General features: G+C 40.1%; 1 protein-coding gene across 2 annotated transcripts in view; it reads right to left on the bottom strand.

Annotated features, from left to right (window-relative positions):
- Positions 1-222: 222 nt before the first annotated feature.
- The window catches only part of GAL3ST1 (galactose-3-O-sulfotransferase 1), a 67,337-nt gene continuing 49,954 nt past the window's right edge, over positions 223-17,605 (bottom strand). For both annotated transcript variants that reach the window (XM_075213091.1, XM_075213100.1), the window contains exons 2-3: positions 16,048-16,181; positions 223-5,412 (exon numbers count right to left, since the gene is read on the bottom strand). In XM_075213091.1, the coding sequence (XP_075069192.1) occupies positions 4,251-5,412; positions 16,048-16,181 (1,296 nt within the window). In that variant the 3' untranslated portion in view covers positions 223-4,250. The remainder of the gene's footprint in view (positions 5,413-16,047; positions 16,182-17,605) is intronic.

Genomic DNA, 17,605 nt, shown 5'->3' with positions numbered 1-17,605 from the left:
TTGATTTGCCTGTTGCTTATTTGAATCTTAAAATATATAGGGAAAAAATGTCAGTAGTCCAACAGTAATGAAATTTGAGGCAAAAATCTTGTCATTATAAGAGATGTGCTTCAATCTATGTAAAACACCTAATCTGGAAAATGTCAGTTCACGAGCAGGTTGGATAAGATGTCTCATTACTGTATAGGGATTATTTTAAGACATACAGACACACTACTTAAATATGTCAATCAATAAATAGGTTTATTCACTATTTAACAAAGGCTTACGGAACAGAACCAAATGTGAAAGAGACTTTAAAAATGCAAAATGTACAAAACATAGTACATTGGATGGGTGCACAAATACTTTAAATATAGCATAGCCACTTAAGTCACACAGAACAGAGTAATAATTTCAAGTGGTTCCTGGATACAGTGGATGAGATCTTTAGCACCAAAATAAATGCAATCGCTACTATACATGTGCACATACTACATCCAAAGATGCTGTCATTGTTTGAGTGTAGTAAAATGGTATTACCAATGACTGTCAATGTTGCTATTATAGTGGAAAATGTTTGGTCATTGCCAAAACCTGACCATAGGCAGCAGTACAAACAGCTGACATTTGGGGCCTGTCTAGCAAAAGGTGAAAAGCCCTTTGACAGTGAAACTAGCATAAAAATCCTTTCAGTGCTAAGTTTTGCTGGCTGTCATTGGTGATAGTCTCCCTCCACATGGGGGAGTCTATTTATCAAGTATCACTGCAGTGCTATGTAATGCCTGCTCAGTGATCATCTGAGGATGGCATTACCAGAACATAAGCATTCATTCATTTTCTTTTAGTGCAATACTGTTTAAATTATTTTCTTTATTTACAAAAAAAAGAATAAAATGATTTACTAATTTAAGTAAAAGACAACAAAATTATATTTATTACAAGTTATATGTAATGCTGCTTATGGCTTTGGGCTAGATTTACTAAACTGCGGGTTTGGAAAAGTGGAGATGTTGCCTATAGAAACCAATCAGATTCTAGCTTTCATTTATTTAGTGCATTCTACAAAATGACAGCTAGAATCTGAGTGGTTGCTATAGGCAACATCTCCACTTTTTCAAACCCGCAGTTTAGTAAATATACCCCTTTATGTTTTAAAAACTATCAATACTTTCTGGGCTTGCAGATCCATTGTGCATGTGCGAGCAGGCAAGCCGGACACTGAAGGAAAACACTGAGCATTTGAAAGCACTGACCAACATACTGAAGGCATCATAACAAAATTGTAATTATACCCAACATTATATCATTATTTTACATTTTCATTATATTTAGCGCTACACAGCAAAATGTGGTGGTGGGGTGGCGGAAGGTGACATGGACAGGGCACCTAGTACAAGTGGGTAGGAAGCTAAATGCAAATCAGTTTTGCAGAACGTCTTCATATTAATCTGAATGTTTATCTGGGGGTTTAATGGTAACTTGGAGGGCTTTTAAATATAACTGGTAAGTTTTAGACAAATTCAGAGGTATTTATATTAATCTGGTGGACTTGGTATTTCATTGGTAGTTGAATATAGGTGTTTATAAGGGGTGCCATTATTAACAGTAGCTGTTTAATATAATTGTAATGTTAATGATTTAAGGGATAACATTTATTTGAAGTGTATTAAATTAGTTTAAGTAGTAAATATTGATTGGGGCACTTTTCAGGTCCAGATCTAACCCACACTAGCTACTTTTGCTGCCCTCCCATTGCCACAGAGCTTTATGACCCCAACCTCACCCTATGTATGATCTATGTAAAATATAAATACATCTAAGAAATAAACAAATTCTACCAATAATTTAAACTTATCACTTTTCTAAATTGGCAGGTGTTACGAATGAAAAAAGTGGTATGAGGATGAAGAGCAACCTGCCAAGCCTTACAAATCTGCCTCCTTAGGCCGGAGCCTCTGTGGCCTCGCCACAAATCCTGGCTTGAGGTTTTGTGTTAGTTTGCCCTGTTTTACATTAATTTAAGGTCAATAATAGTAAAATAGTGTCATTGTTTTACCTTGTGCATGCTCTGTCCAGCACACTATATTACTGCCTAGCTGACTATCTTTTTAGACCTTGGAATATTGAGAAATATGATGTAACAGGTAAATAGGCAACTAAGCAGGGGCAGTGCAACAGGAATTGTTCTAAAATATTGCCAAATAGGGCTAAATAATATTTGATCATTTGAGGCTTTTTTTGTTAATTAAACCCCTTTTGGGCAACACTTTGCATGACTCTGAATGTGATACTTTTAATTTTATACTACAGCGCTGCGGAATCAGTGGCGCTATATAAATAAATGGTGATGATGATACTGCCTGGGGTAGATTTACTAACCCTCTAAAACGTAATTGGTGTTGACCTAGTAACCAATAAGGTTCTAACTATCATTTATCGAGTACATTCTATGGGCAACACCTCAACTTTTACCCTTTTAGGTGTTGTGTGATCGTATTTCATGCCTTCAAGCATTGGATAATGTGTGCTCACCGCCGCTTTGTCCACATAAAGCTCTAGACTGCCGCCAACCTTTCTTTGGCACCATTATAACGACTTCTGCATTGCTGTGTTCACCAGTGGCAGCTGCGCAAGGCAGCCGCTCACCACAGTTCTGCTGTGCTGCTAAGATTACTGTGCAAGTCATGGTGAGTGGAACACACCTACCAACAGTCCCAGCAAGTGGGACAAAGGTCCTGAGACTATTGGGCCGGCAGCTGGCCAGAGTTACATTATCATGAGGCCAATATCTGTTCCGGTTCTCAGTGATTTATGTCCTCTCAATGATGTCTTGTTTCTTGATGAGGCATAATGCTCTCTCAATGCAAAATGTATGCATACTGTTTCTAAGAAAAATCATTTGCAATATTAATTTATATTTACATGTAAAGAACATATTTAAAGGATAGTATACAAAAGAGCTACCATTTAAGCCGTTTTTTCCCCTCACTAAGACTTTAGGAACTTGTGATGATATTGTGAACAAAATGATCTAATCATCACACAAGCCATATTCCGGAAATAGTTACTTTAGCCATTTAGCTGTCATGTATCTGTGTCTTCAATCTCTATGATAACAGCCCTCCCTAATGCCAATTACATGAAATGAAGGAGATAGAGTAGACAGACGTTGTTTAAAAAAGAAGATAGAGACTGTAGCTTATGGGAGAGGAATAGAAGCATTTCTACTATAGGGCAAGCTAGATGTATTGTTTAATGTGTTAAAAACAACAATAAGGCTCATTTACAAACATGTAAAAGTGCAGTGCAAATGCTGTTGTTTTTTTTTATGTCCTGCATCTACTTGCACAAATGCACTCATCATGGCCATGTCTCTGGGGGTGCGACGGGTTGTTCCATCTGGGCTACCCCTGCACATGGACTGAAAGGAAACAAAGCCCTCTGAGCAGCATGACTTATTTAATAGCATGGTAGAAATTGCTGTAATCTATAGCCTGCGATCAGAGATTAGCTTTGAACTGTAGCGCATGCCATATAAATGAGCAATAATACCTCATTGGTGGCTAGAAGTGACAGCACATTCTTGCTATTTGCACCATGTTATTTAATTTGTCTTTATTTGTACTACCAAACTCCAGCCTCATATACACATCTATCAAGATGGATATAAAACGCATTCAGTTAACCGGGCACGGCTGTGAGGTTCAGTTAGGACATTCCTAAAGATATATGGAAAACGAACATAACATTATCATTGAGGTGTTATCCGGTCATATATTTTACCAATAAATTAAAATATTAATTTTATGGAGATACAATGCGAATTAAAGCTGGGCACCTAATGCTGTAATCCTGGTGGGCTTTTTACTTTAATAAGGGGTATATTCATAAAAACCTTCTATCTGATCAGGTGAACTGACTCAGTCACTCCCATGAAAAACAAACAACGGAGCATTATGTTACAGAACTAAAGATAATGCACAGTTAATGATTCTTTCAGCTTTTCATTTGTAGAAAGATACCCTGTATGGTTACTGTCCATGGAGTTCACAGAGTTTACATACTAAAACACACATTCTAAAGAAATACTAATGACCACTATCACAGAATCACAATCATGTCACTCTTGTGAGCACCATTCCAGTGACTTAGGCACCAACTTGTTCTCATCTCCTTCCGGGAATCAGTTCTGTAATCCTCTCTCTGTCCTCAATACTATCTGTGGGTCTCAACCTCTTTGTAGCAGCCAATCACTTTTTCTCTTCCTATCAGAGGCACCAGTTGAGCAGTGCCCTAATGCTACCCCACAGTCGTGTAACCCATAGGTCTGCTCCCAGCCGGCTCATGTACTGTATTTCAGGAGTCAGCATATTCCTACATAGCTGCTTGTGCTGAGGTGGAATATTCTTTTTCAGATTATATCCTTGGATAGATGATTTGCCCAAAGGTTGCCATGGCTGTAGCCCAGACTCTTGAATTTTATTGGCATCTACTGGACCACCTCCTGCAATACACTCCTGTTTTAGTTCTTCATTTCTTCTCCTTAGTTCTATCACATCCTTCTTCATCCTCTCCACTCCATACTCCTCCACCTTCATCCAAAACGTAGCATTGAAATGTTGATAAATAAGTGTGTCTAATGAGTTCCACTCCTGTGCCAGTTGGTATATTTCTGGGCTCAAACGTGAGCCGTCAGAGTCTTTCCGGGCATTAAGCTTAAAGTGAAGTATGTCATCTAATTCCCAACACATCAAGTCACGCAACAGCAACAAAGATTCTTCAAAATATTCTAAGAGCATAACCAAGTGAAACCGCCCATCAATCTCCTTGAGTAAATGGAACACCCTGGGGTCCACTACATCCATATTATTGTCAAAGCCCAGGTCAAAAGTAAGGAGATTACGAAGGTAGTGAGCATTGAATCCATTGGCGTCATAGTAGGTCATTGGGCTGCGCAAGAAGGCATCCATCTTTTGCTCACTTCCAGCACCAGGCAGAGTCCAAGTTAAAGGCACAACATGTGCAAAGTATTGGAAGGAAGATTCAAAAAGCAGAGCTGGGCTGCGGAGCACTGTGACAAAGGCTGCGTCTGGAGGCATCAGTATGCTCACCTCTGAATGCTTGTAGCGCATGTGGTTGCAGATGATATTAAAGCACATGCCAGAATGGTATCTCTCAACCTGCCAGTGCTGGAAGTAGCTGGGATACTCAAAGTCATTCCGTCCACGGGGAAAAGCAAATCGCAGTCGGTGCTTCTCTCCATAGCGGAACAGAATGTTAAGGATTGTGCTGCTACCTGTCTTGTGGGTTTTCAGGAACATGAGGTTGTGCTGTGGTAGACAGTGCAATGTGGACCTTTCGCTAGAATTGGTTTTGGGTAGTTGGGAGTTAGGAAGTGAAGGTGGATCACAACGGTAGGATACAGGGTCCCTGAGAAGAGAAAGAAATGGACTTCAGTGAAATATACAAAACGTACATGCCTGACTACAAACCAATCCCAATTTACAGGCTCACCAGCCATCTTCCATCATATCACTGATATTAAAATATTTGTCTACTTTTTGTTTTTCTATTAAAATACAAATGGTACTATATATAAACAGCATTTTGTAAATTATACACATTAATGTGCATTTTAATAACAATGTCAGTGTTTGAACTTGTACAAAAGGGAGTTGAAAAACAATGCTAATTTAAGGATAAATCTTGTACTTTGTTTTCACTTTAACGGAGCGTTAATGCATTTCGAAGCTTCCCTTTAGCACAGTGTACAATGTAATTAAAACTTCTATGCAGGCAACATCAAAACTGAAGCAGAGTGAAGTGAACACTTCTCAGAAAGTGTGTGTAGAAGCAGGGGCTGTCTGACAGACTTTAGCCCAGGGGGGGAGCACTGGCTCTGTAAGCAGCGGCCCAATCATAAAGGGTGGTCTTCGGTACAATAAATATTTATCAATATAAAAAGAGGCTATTATAGTGTTACTTAACGTAGCGATACTTTATTATTATTATACATGATAGATCTTAAATAATGAAAACAAAAAATGCAGCAGAAAACAAGCCTCACTTTATATTGCATTTTATTTTATGTGTTCCTCCTCCCTACAGCACTTTTGTTTTTTGTTTTTTTACAAACCTCGATGATTATAATGGGGTATAAATCATATTATAGCAATAGATTACATAATGTTCTATTATTTAACACATGGACTGATGTATCAAAATGCAAACAGCCATTTTGCTTTAAAAATCTGATGTTTTTGCCAGCAAAAGGCCTTGTTTTTGCATTGGACTATATACCAATAGGGTTATTATTTGTTTTAGGGTTAACCTAAAACAAATAATATGAGTGGTGCTACTGGTAGGAGGAGCAGAGCACTAGGTGTCAATCTGACACTCTGGCCCAGAGCTGGATTAATGCTCTGGGGGGCCCCGGGGTACTTTAGACAGGGAGGACCCCAATGATGTAACATGGTTATCATTTTAGACAAATACACAGGCAATACTGTGTGCACTACTGTTAGGTGCATACAGCTCTGTCCAGTACAGTGTGAAGCGGGACATACCTCCCAACTGTCCTTGCAGTCAGACCAAATCCTGACTAAGCGAGCCAGTCACCCAAATTCGGGACTGCCCCACCAGATTCAGGACAGTTGGCAGACTGTACTGCTCTCTCCTACCTTTTCTTGTCACTTTCACCACTTGTGTCTGCTGGTGTCTTTAGCTCAGTTGCTGATTGTCTGGATCCTGGAATGTTGGATGCTCTATTTGGAAAAAAATATGGGTATATGAAATTTAGAAATCTCCAACCAGCCTCGCTGTTAAATCAATATAACACCCACGTTTTATAATAAAGCCTCCCTCCAGCCCGAAATTAAAATAATAGTATTCACATTTAATAAATAGATCTATTTCCTTTTTTAACTAGCTCTGACATTAAATTAATAGCATACACATTTAGTAAATAGACCTATTTTCCCCCAGCATTAAATAGTATTCCCATTTAATAAATAAACCTATTTCTCTCCCTCCTAACAGCCCCAGCAATAAATTAAATAGCATTTATGTTTAATAAATGTAACCATTTCCCACAACCATCCCAGGCATTAAATAATTCATAATCACATTTAATAAATAGAGCTAATTTTCCCCAAACAGCCCACATTCAATTAATAGCTTTGAAACCACCCCATCTTAACTTCATAGGCCCTACTATTAAATTAAATTGCCCCACCACCCATAATTAGCCCTCAACCTGCACTCCACCATTAAATTAATAGCCTACCTCCCACATTATATTAAGATCCCCCTTCCCTCACACATTATATACATATACTGGCACCCACACACACACACACACACACACACACACACACACACACACACACACACACACACTCACTATATTAATATACTGGCCCCCACACAATGAACTAGACCCCTCACACACAATGTACTGCCCCCCCCTCACACACAATCACACAATAGATACTGGCCCCCTCACACACACAATAGATAGTGCCCCCCAGCACACACACAATAGATACTGCCCCCCCTCACACACACACAATAGACACTGCCCCCCCTCACACACACAATAGATACTGGCCCCCCTCACACACACACAATAGACACTGCCCCCCCTCACACACACAATAGATACTGGCCCCCCTCACACACACAATAGATACTGGCCCCCATCACACACACAATAGACACTGGCCCCCATCACACAAACAATAGATACTGCCCCCCCCTCACACACACACAATAGACACTGCCCCCCCTCACACACACAATAGATACTGGCCCCCCTCACACACACAATAGATACTGGCCCCCATCACACACACAATAGACACTGGCCCCCATCACACACACAATAGATACTGGCCCCCCTCACACACACAATAGATACTGGCCCCCCTCACACACACAATAGATACTGGCCCCCCTCACACACACAATAGATACTGGCCCCCCTCACACACACAATAGATACTGCCCTCTCATACACACAATAGATAGTGCCCCACATCACACACACAATAAACACTGGCCCCCCCTCACACACACAATAGATACTCGTCCCCCTCACACACACAATAGATACTGGTCCCCCTCACACACACAATAGATACTGGTTCCACTCACACACAAACACATACACACACACACACACACACACACTATGTACTGACACACACAATACACTGTCATACACACACAATATACTAAAATACACACACTATATACTGACATACACACACAATACCATCTCCCAGCCCCCGCTGGCACTTACCCTGTTCCAGCCGCGCTGCGCGCTGGATGTTCCTCTTCAGACATGGGACGGTAACTGTCACGTGGTGCGTGTCCTATGTAACATACTGGCCCCCACACAATGAACTAGACTTACTAGACAATTAATATACAATCGCCGTCAGTGCTCAAATAGTTTCAATGTGATGTGATGTCTGATCCGTCACCACCCAAATCATTACAAACTTGTAAGTGTTTGCACTTATGTGCACTGATGTGATGTCTGATCCGTCACCACCCAAATCATTACAAGTGCAAACTTGAAGTGTTTGCACTGAAGAATTTGGATAGTGACAGATCAGACATCACTTCACATTGAAACTATTTGAGCACTGACGGCGATTGTATATTAATTGCCTAGTAAGTAGAACCACATAGGAGAGAAACTGTGCTGGAACAAATGATATGGATTGAATCACGTTTAAGAAGAATATTTCAATAACTTTATCCAGTTTATGTGAAATAATTTGGTTCAAACAATGTCACACTATGTTATATTTTTATTTTTACGCATGTAATGCATAACACGGAGGGAAAGATCAGAATATTGTGACATATAAGTATTTTTCCACTATATTTATTAAAGTTTGTATTAATGTTTGTATTTGTTTATTGCACCAATCTTGTACCAGCTTCTATCCTGTATAAATTTAATATTAATCTGTAGACCCATGTGAATACACTCAGTGGCGCTGATTACTCCTATTAATCCATTATAGTTTCCTATGTCTGCTTTACTTTGTATTTTACACTTTAAAAACCAGGTACAGCAGCAGAGGTAGAGCAGTAATATTAACACGTAGGTGTGGAGATCTGCATTGCTGGGCTCCATAGCAAAGTTTAGGTGGGAGAAAAGAGCAGACAGCCTCTTATGAGCATATGCAGATGGTGTATATACTGCACATGCATGACCAAGCTCAGAAGTGGCTTCTCTGCTCTTTTCAGGTTGCATTGAGCGATAAAGTGGGGGCTCAAGAGATGCGGGAGGTGTCTAGCATTGCCCCCCTCACCTGCAGGCCGTATAGCAGCCACAAACCCAGCACCCAAAGTAGCTCCGCCACTGTTAACCTGTTCTCCACATCTCTTTACTGGGAAACACTACACAGTCTAAGTAAAAGACGGTGACATTGCATTGTATGCGAGACAATCATATTAAGTTTGATCTGACTTATATACAGTCTCATATTATTTGACCCAGCTCTTTTCAGCCTCTTCAATGTCTCCTAATCTATTGCGTTACATGCAGCAATTGTCTTTTTAATGCAGTGTTGTTCAATATAATGAGAACTTCAGCCAATACGGCTGCAAGTAGAATTTGCAATTGAGTGTAAACCTGCACAGTGGGCTTGTCCTAACTAGTGTAGTTGTTAACACACGTAGGTTGCCATCTTTTGTATAAAGCTGAGTAGAGTAATGTTATCATTAAATATTGGTGAACTATAAATTACTAAATTTAGGCACTCATCGATCAGCACAGTAACATGTCGATAAAAAAAGTAGCATATAATATGGGGTTCATTTAGAATTGGACACATTTGCAAACTAAATGTGTGTAGGACTAGAGCATGGACTCATATCTCAGCGATGTACAAGACTGTCACGGAAAGACTCATCTGAGCCTGTGTGACGTATGGGCGTGAAAAGGTTAATCAATACAAAAGCACTTGGTCAGTGAAAAAAATTACTAAAATCCCCCAAAATCTATTACTCACTATTTCTACCCGGTTCTGCCACCACCAAGATGTGGTTCTAAGAGGATTCTCAGAGGAAAACTCATGTATGCTTCATTGAATCTGCACCAAAGCATGCTGGACAATTAGATAGAACCACAAGAGTAGATTGAGTCCCTGGAAGTAGCAATTTTTGGTAAAATACATTTACCATTGAACACTGCAGCTACCCACAGCCACCTTTGCCTGAAAAGTCACTGAAAGAAGGTCTATGTGAATGCTAATTGGTTTCAAAACAGTTTTTATGACTGTTTCAAACCACTGCAATTCAGGAATTCTTATAAATAAGAAAGTCTCTTTTGTAACATAATAGAAATACAATATGACATTCACCAAACAGGTGATAACTTTCTGCAAATTTGGATTTGAAACATGGAAATTTTAGGTACATTATTTGGGACAATACTTTATTTCTATAGCTTCTCGATCAGGCTGGCATTTCAGATGGCCATATTTGAGGCTAGGGGGTAAATGTATTAATGTCCGGATTCTTCAACTCCGGCGTGTTCAGCGTCTTCGGCGATTAAATTTAAAGCGGCGCTGCATTGTAAAGGGGAGTTTCCCTTTACAAGGCAGCGCCGCTTTAAATTGAATCGCCGAAGACGCTGAACACGCCGGAGTTGAAGAATCCGGACATTAATACATTTACCCCTAGGTTTGCTGCTTATAGTTAGTCATGACAATCCCCCAAAACATGGATTATGAAAAAGTTTGTTGTGACATACATTAGTTCCTACATAAAGTATATTATACTTGGTAGCTAGTAGTCTTTTGTGACAACATAGTGACCTTAACCACTTCACTGCTGAGGTTTTCTCACCCCTGTGCTGAGCCTCTTTTGCACTGGTCTCATACCACTATCAATATCAGTAATTTGTTTATGCAGTAACCACACAGATTATACCTTGTTTTTAAAAATGGGAAAAACTGGAAGCAAATGTGTGCAGGTTTTTTGAAAATGTTTACAAAAAACAATGGACGTATCAACTACAGCTATTCAGACCAGCAACTATATGGCACTTAAGACTCCTTACGTCAGAAGAAGAGTGACTGGGGAAGGGAAGGGATGTTATAAATTATAAAATGTACATTAAGGGTGTGTTAGAGCAATTATGTACGGATTCACACTGGGACATAGACGTAGGGCCGGCTGAAAAAAAAGTCAGATGGTCAAGGGCAGGTGTAAATAATGGATGTTGTAATTAGAGGTTTGCAAATGACTCACAGACGTTTACTGAGACTTTAAGAGTAACTCAGCACTAGATTAGCATTTGCTGAGCGTGTTGTAGCAAAGATTTTTTTGTAAGTTGTTTCTGCTGTATGAGCTAGGTTATTCAGGTTTTAAATGATGTTTCATAGCAATTTGCATTAGTAACATAAAATATAAGGTTTTTGTACATGTTGGATGTAAGTGACTGAGGAGTGGGGCTGTTGTCAAGCGGTGCATCTGCGTATCTTCAGCTCTGAATAAGGCGTAGATATGCATACACTTGTGTGGCAAATTTTCAATCGCATAGTTATGCTTACACCTGCATTCCACTCTGAATCAGACCCTTTGTGGTTTTAGATTTGGCATCAAACCACCTTTCCAAAACAGCAGTGAACAGACTTCTACACATTTGTTTTCATATCAAAAACTGCACTTGAAATGATAATGCATTTTTTTTTGCTAATCTGCACTGTCTTCAATGAAATGCGTAAAATGTGTAGGAATAATATGGGCAACACGTTTTTTTAAAATAGACACCCTACTGCATGAAGTGAGGGTACCTTGGAGTTTATTGAAGCCAATATACAGGAGATCTGGGCATTATAACCCTTGCATCTTCGGACTTCTTAACCCTTTCTGTCGTGGACGATGATCACATCAGATGTGGGTTCCCCTGATTTTTTTAAAACTAGGATGGGGAGAACTGCGCCCTTCTCTCCATCCCTGCACATCTTCATTTGCTTCTGTAATGTAGGGGTAAATGTCTGATCAGACATGATGATAACTTTTCAGGGGCCACAAAGTTTTATACAGGGGACTCCCCTCCTTGCACACCGCTGCAGTTATGTCATTATGTGTCGCCTCAGCACTGCCCCCCACTGGTATTTCCTGCAGTTATGATTTTTAAAAATCTGAATCACTTATGTGCCCAGTGAGACTCATCCTTAGCACCTATGAGGTATATGTGCAGGACAAGATCCATTTGTCCTTAGCACTAAATGGGGTTAAATCTAATGGCATCTGTGGAACTAGGGTGACATTATTATATCGGGCATCCTGTAGCACAATGCTAGGCAATTCTAAAATATATATGAAACGCTGTGTGAAAGGTCACAGACACTAAACAGATGGCTAGAGGAAATATCAGCCTAGTTAACCCCTAAGTTACTTATATACAATTCATTTTATTAAGTTCTGACGATGCCATAATCATCACACCTCCCATATTAACAGGGTAACAGGGTAACAGTCAGATACATTGCAGTTCTCCCTGCTCGTCTGGCATTACACTTTCACTTTGGTGTGACAATCAATCAGCACTGCCATTGCTACTACCATTGTTGTGCTGTATTGGTGAGGGATCTGACTCCACCAGCCAGCTGAAAGAACTGTGAACAGTGATTATTGTGATGATGTGTCCATACGTAGGACTGTAATTTCAGCAGGATCCATACCATTGCCCCCAAACTGTTCTGATCATATAATACCAATCTACCTCTTAAGGCAGCAGCCTTCTGCTCAGGTAGACAATTGAATTCCTCTGTTTACAAAGATCCTAAACCAGCTGAGACACTCCCCAGATTCTCTGATCTAAACCTACCTTTTTGGGAAACTTTAAACTGGAAATTCTCAGCGCTAGTCAAGGAAAGAGTCTTAGTTGTGCTGTGGCTGTATCAGTACTGACTAGGTTAGGTGACCCTTTTCTATCAATTACCAGCTGACTGGACTGTCCTGAGAGTCACTTTAGGGTCTGATTCTAGGTCCTTAAGCCAGTTACTGTTCTTGTTCTCTCCATGAGACTCAGTGTGAAACTTATCTCAAGACCTCTCTATCTTCAAACTAGTGTTTGTGCCATATGCAAGCTGCCCTGGCACACCTCCCCCTCTGGTTCAGTACCCGGTGACAATGGCAGGGACATGGAAGCTGTCTGCTCTCTAGATCTGTGTGGTGATGTGTGCACATATCTTTCTAAGGTCAGTGGGAAAATCCCTTGACTCACAAGAACAGATAACCCTGGCTCCATTGCCTGCTCAGAAGGGTGACGTGTATTCACAGTTACAAAGTGGAAATGTAGCCCACACCACGAGCTATAGATGCAGGGCCGTCTTTCCCATAGGGCACAATGGGCAGGTGCCCGGCGGCCCTGCAGCCCAGGGGGGCCCATCGGAGGAAGCAAAAAATAAAAAAAAACTAAAAAAAAGAAGAAAATACTTACCGTGCTGTCAGCTGGTGATCCGGCTCCCTCCCTTGCAGTGCATGTCGGGCGTGACGTCATCACGCCCGCCCGATATCCATTGCGGAGCGCGATGGAGGAGGAGACCAGGGAGGGAGCCGGATCGCCAGCTGACAGCATGGTAAGTATTTTCTGCTTTTTTTTCAGGTTTTTTTTTTTTTTCCTGCCTCCGGAGGGCCCCCCTGGGCTGCAGGGCCCATATATATAATCTTTTTTTTTTTTTTGTATATATAGGGGCCCCGGTGCACTGTTGTGCCCGGGGGCCCAAGATGTTCTTAAGAGGGCCCTGTATAGATGAAGTGGGGAGCATTGGTATTACGTGGAACTTCTTTCTGACAATTCTGTGTATTTACTACTTCATGAATCCCCTTCTGACAGGTCACAGCAGCAACACCTTGATTTAGCACTGACATTTTGAGCCCTGCTACTTCAACCTGTATCTGAAAATCGTGACAATACACCATCCACACCTTCCTTTGCAATTAAAGGGTTAAGGCTGTGGTCACCCCTTGTAAACCTGTTGTATCTATTCATACCTAAATCTTTTCTTGTATGTTAGCTGAGAAAACACCCTCCTCCCCCCAAACTCATTTATGTCCGAACCTAGCTCTTCTGGCACAATTTACACTCATGATTATGCCATAAACATGACAAAGACCTTGGTCTGCTTACTCATGATAGCCTTTGTACCTGGAGCGATCCTCTGCTTGGCACGGATGGACTTGAGTTTCAGGTTAGAGTCATATATCCCGTCAATAAGGTTGACATGCTGGGTTTGTACTGTTCTATGTTATCAGTGTGTTATAGTTATACTTTGTTTCTTTGTGTTAATAGTTTACTATTTACACTTTACTATATGTGTGACATACTCAGACAGACCTGCTGACTTTACCAGTTTTGTTGGTTGCTTTTGTTATATAATGGTGTTAAGGATCCCCTCCAGATTGAAATGTCACATCACATTCTGATTCAGAGTATGTTTTATATATTTTGGATACTTTGCTGTTTTTTGTTTCTTTTTTATTTATATGCTATGCCCATTTGTCTATGCTCATTTTATGCAGGGTCACCTATCTATGTATATTACTCAGGCTATTATTTAGTCCCCATTACAAAGGACCTCTCTGGAGGACCTACACCTTTGTCCTTGGTGATGGCTAATAATCCAAAATCTGTTGTCACTATTCTGAAATGAATATCTCCAAATCTGAAGGGCGTTATTTGCCTCCCCTGATGTGTTGTGTGACTATCAATCAACAGGGCAATGTAATTGTTTTCCAAGACTTATTTTGTCAGGAACCCAAATATTGGAGTAAGCATTTTTCTCACCTGTATTTTGTTTTTGACTTCATTAAGCAAACAGGGGTTGTGAAACTTTTACACATTTTTGGCCTTCATAGAAGAATACTGTGTTAGAGATGATGGTGTGCGGTATCCAATACTTAGAAGTAAACATCACAATTTGCAGCTTACTGTTGTAAATGTTTAGACCCCCAGTTCAATACAAGGTCAATTTGGTCCAGGGCAGGGCTGGCAAATTTTAGCCTGGTGTGCGAGACTCGACTCAGCAGCTGAGTTTTTAGACAAAGCTAAGTTGTCTTCAACCTCCACTAGAACTGACTTTTACTTTACTATGTTTAATTACTGGTTCCAGCAGGCCTGGCTGCCAGGGAATGCTGGCACTTTTAGTTCTACAAGCACCAGCATAACCAAGCAGGTAATGGCTTACAGGGTTTGGTAGGATTGCTAGTGCCACATACTTGAGTATCTTTTTTAAAACACTCTAACATATTACCTATGTTTTTTCAGGCCCGTTTCCCATAGAGAATTCAGCCCAAATGCTGCCGTGTGACCAGCCCAGTCTGGCATAGCAGTGATGCTGGCGGCTTTTATGGGGGACCCTACAATGTCCGTTCCCCAACATTAGCTGTAACCAGTTTAGATAATGAGTGCTTGGGCTGGTATAACTGCTGGACGAGGAGGGAATTTTTTTTCTTTTTTAAATAGTTATTTGCTTAAAATGATTAAAGAAAAATGTTGATAATCCGCATGTATCTTTGCACTACGGCTCAAGTATCTGCAACATACACTCAGCGTAGGCTGCATTTCCAGGGGGCTAACTACATTTACTCTTACTGTACTTCAGTTGCACCTTCATGCCTCCGATCAGCTTTTCAGATAAGGTCAACTTACACAATAATCTAAATTCCACACTGTTTTACTGTGCATCTGTAGTAAACAAAGAGGAATTTTATGCCTGAGAGTTGGACTTATGTCCAGCTGTAAACCAGGCCCATATTGTATAAATGGCCCTGATGGCTAAACCTCCTCAAAGACAGCAATAGCAACAATGACAACTGAAAGGTATAAGAAGACAGTTTTCAATATGCTGAAGAATGGGAGCAAATAAATATAATTAAAACAAAATATTTTATTATCTATTGTGCAAATTTCAATACAAAAACATACTGTGAGGACATTCTCTTTTAACAATATAAAATACACTGAAGGCACAGATATTGAGAGTGTATGGGACATAATGACACTGATTAAAAAACACATAAGTTACTCACTCTGTGCTGCTGAGGCTTAGGGCAGGAGCAGCGTAGGAGTACAAAAGGATAAAAAAACAGGTGAGAAGAGATCCCAGAACCAAACCTTTCCAGAGTGAACGGCAGAGCTTGCCCTGGATCTGTACACACATCATCTGCAAAACAGGATGCATATTACTTGTTATGAAGAATTATTACATTTTGTGTATGCTTACTGTATCTATATGCAACACAGAGATATACTGTATATATTTTAAACTATTTTAAAATGTTGACCCACTTGCATATTCAAATACAAACAACAATAAGCTTCAATTTTCAAACATCTTAAGACTGAAGTATAAGTTGTGTAGCCAGCAAAAGAAACATTTTTTATTCTTGCATGATGAAAGATCAAGTGCGATTAAAAGTTTATTATTAAAAATAAATAAAAAGCGCTTACAAAATGTTGGTGAAAATGAGCATATTAATGAATGTGTAACCCGATCCAAGTGTCCTGTAGCTACACATTTCAGAGGGATCTCCTTCTACAGGCATTGAGACACCGTAACATCTAGCAGACAGCTGCTCCATCCCATGCAACAACCAAGATAAGGAGTGGAGCGATCTGGGTGCACATTGTAAAGAGGGAGTCTGCTATACTAGCCACCAAAGTGGAGGTTAGCTATACACTAGCCATCAGATTGGGGGAAATGGGTGGTTGGTGGCTATACATTAGCCAGCATTTAGGCATTAGTCAGTTTGGGGGAATTCTTTAAATAATATCAACTTGATTGTTGAAGTTTGTTATATGAGAAGCTAATTTACATCTGCCTGTTGATGTAAGCATAACACCAAGGGGGATCACAAGACACCTCTCCATTTAGTAAATATGACTAAGGAGTGTTATAAAGATTTCATGGAATTATTTTGACTTAATTTTATGAACTTTACTTTGTCTACTATTTACCAGAATTCACTGTTTGCTTTGTATACTAGCCAACAGAACTGGCTGTTTTGTATACTAGCCACTGGATAGGACTCACTATTTCTACTCTTCGAAATGAGGAGTGGGCATCATTGGTGGGGGCAACGAGGAGCGGATGTAAAGATACGTCTGTGGATGAATGCGGGTCTTGGTGAGCTCTGCTCTAACAGACAATACACTGCAGGATTCGTCCAATACATATGTGGACTATAAAGTCCCAAGAGAACACACAGAAGAAAAAAAAAACTATTCAAATAATGTCACCTATTCATAATATACAAAACATTTTTTTTGTAAGAAAAGTTTCTTTAAAATCCCCCCTCCCCATAAAATACATGTATTATAATGTTAATAATGTCTACTGTACATAAAATGCATTTTTACAGTTGCTTCTAATTGCAAACACATGTTCTAGCATGTATACTAGTAATTGGCAATTATACCCGACCTGTAGCAGGTGATACGACAGAAAAACACATACTATTAAGATGGCCAAAACTTGAATCGGGCGCTGCTGCACTCAATCTTGGCATGCCCTTACTGTACATTGAGTACGTACATACACCCATTCACCTCCCAGTTACGGCCATGAAATCATAGGCTGTCCTTTGC

This window comes from Mixophyes fleayi, chromosome 1, assembly GCF_038048845.1.
Source record: "Mixophyes fleayi isolate aMixFle1 chromosome 1, aMixFle1.hap1, whole genome shotgun sequence".
Lineage (NCBI taxonomy): Eukaryota > Metazoa > Chordata > Amphibia > Anura > Limnodynastidae > Mixophyes > Mixophyes fleayi.
The sequence above is the reverse complement of the archived record's forward strand: the minus strand, read 5'-3'. Positions and strand labels throughout refer to the sequence as shown.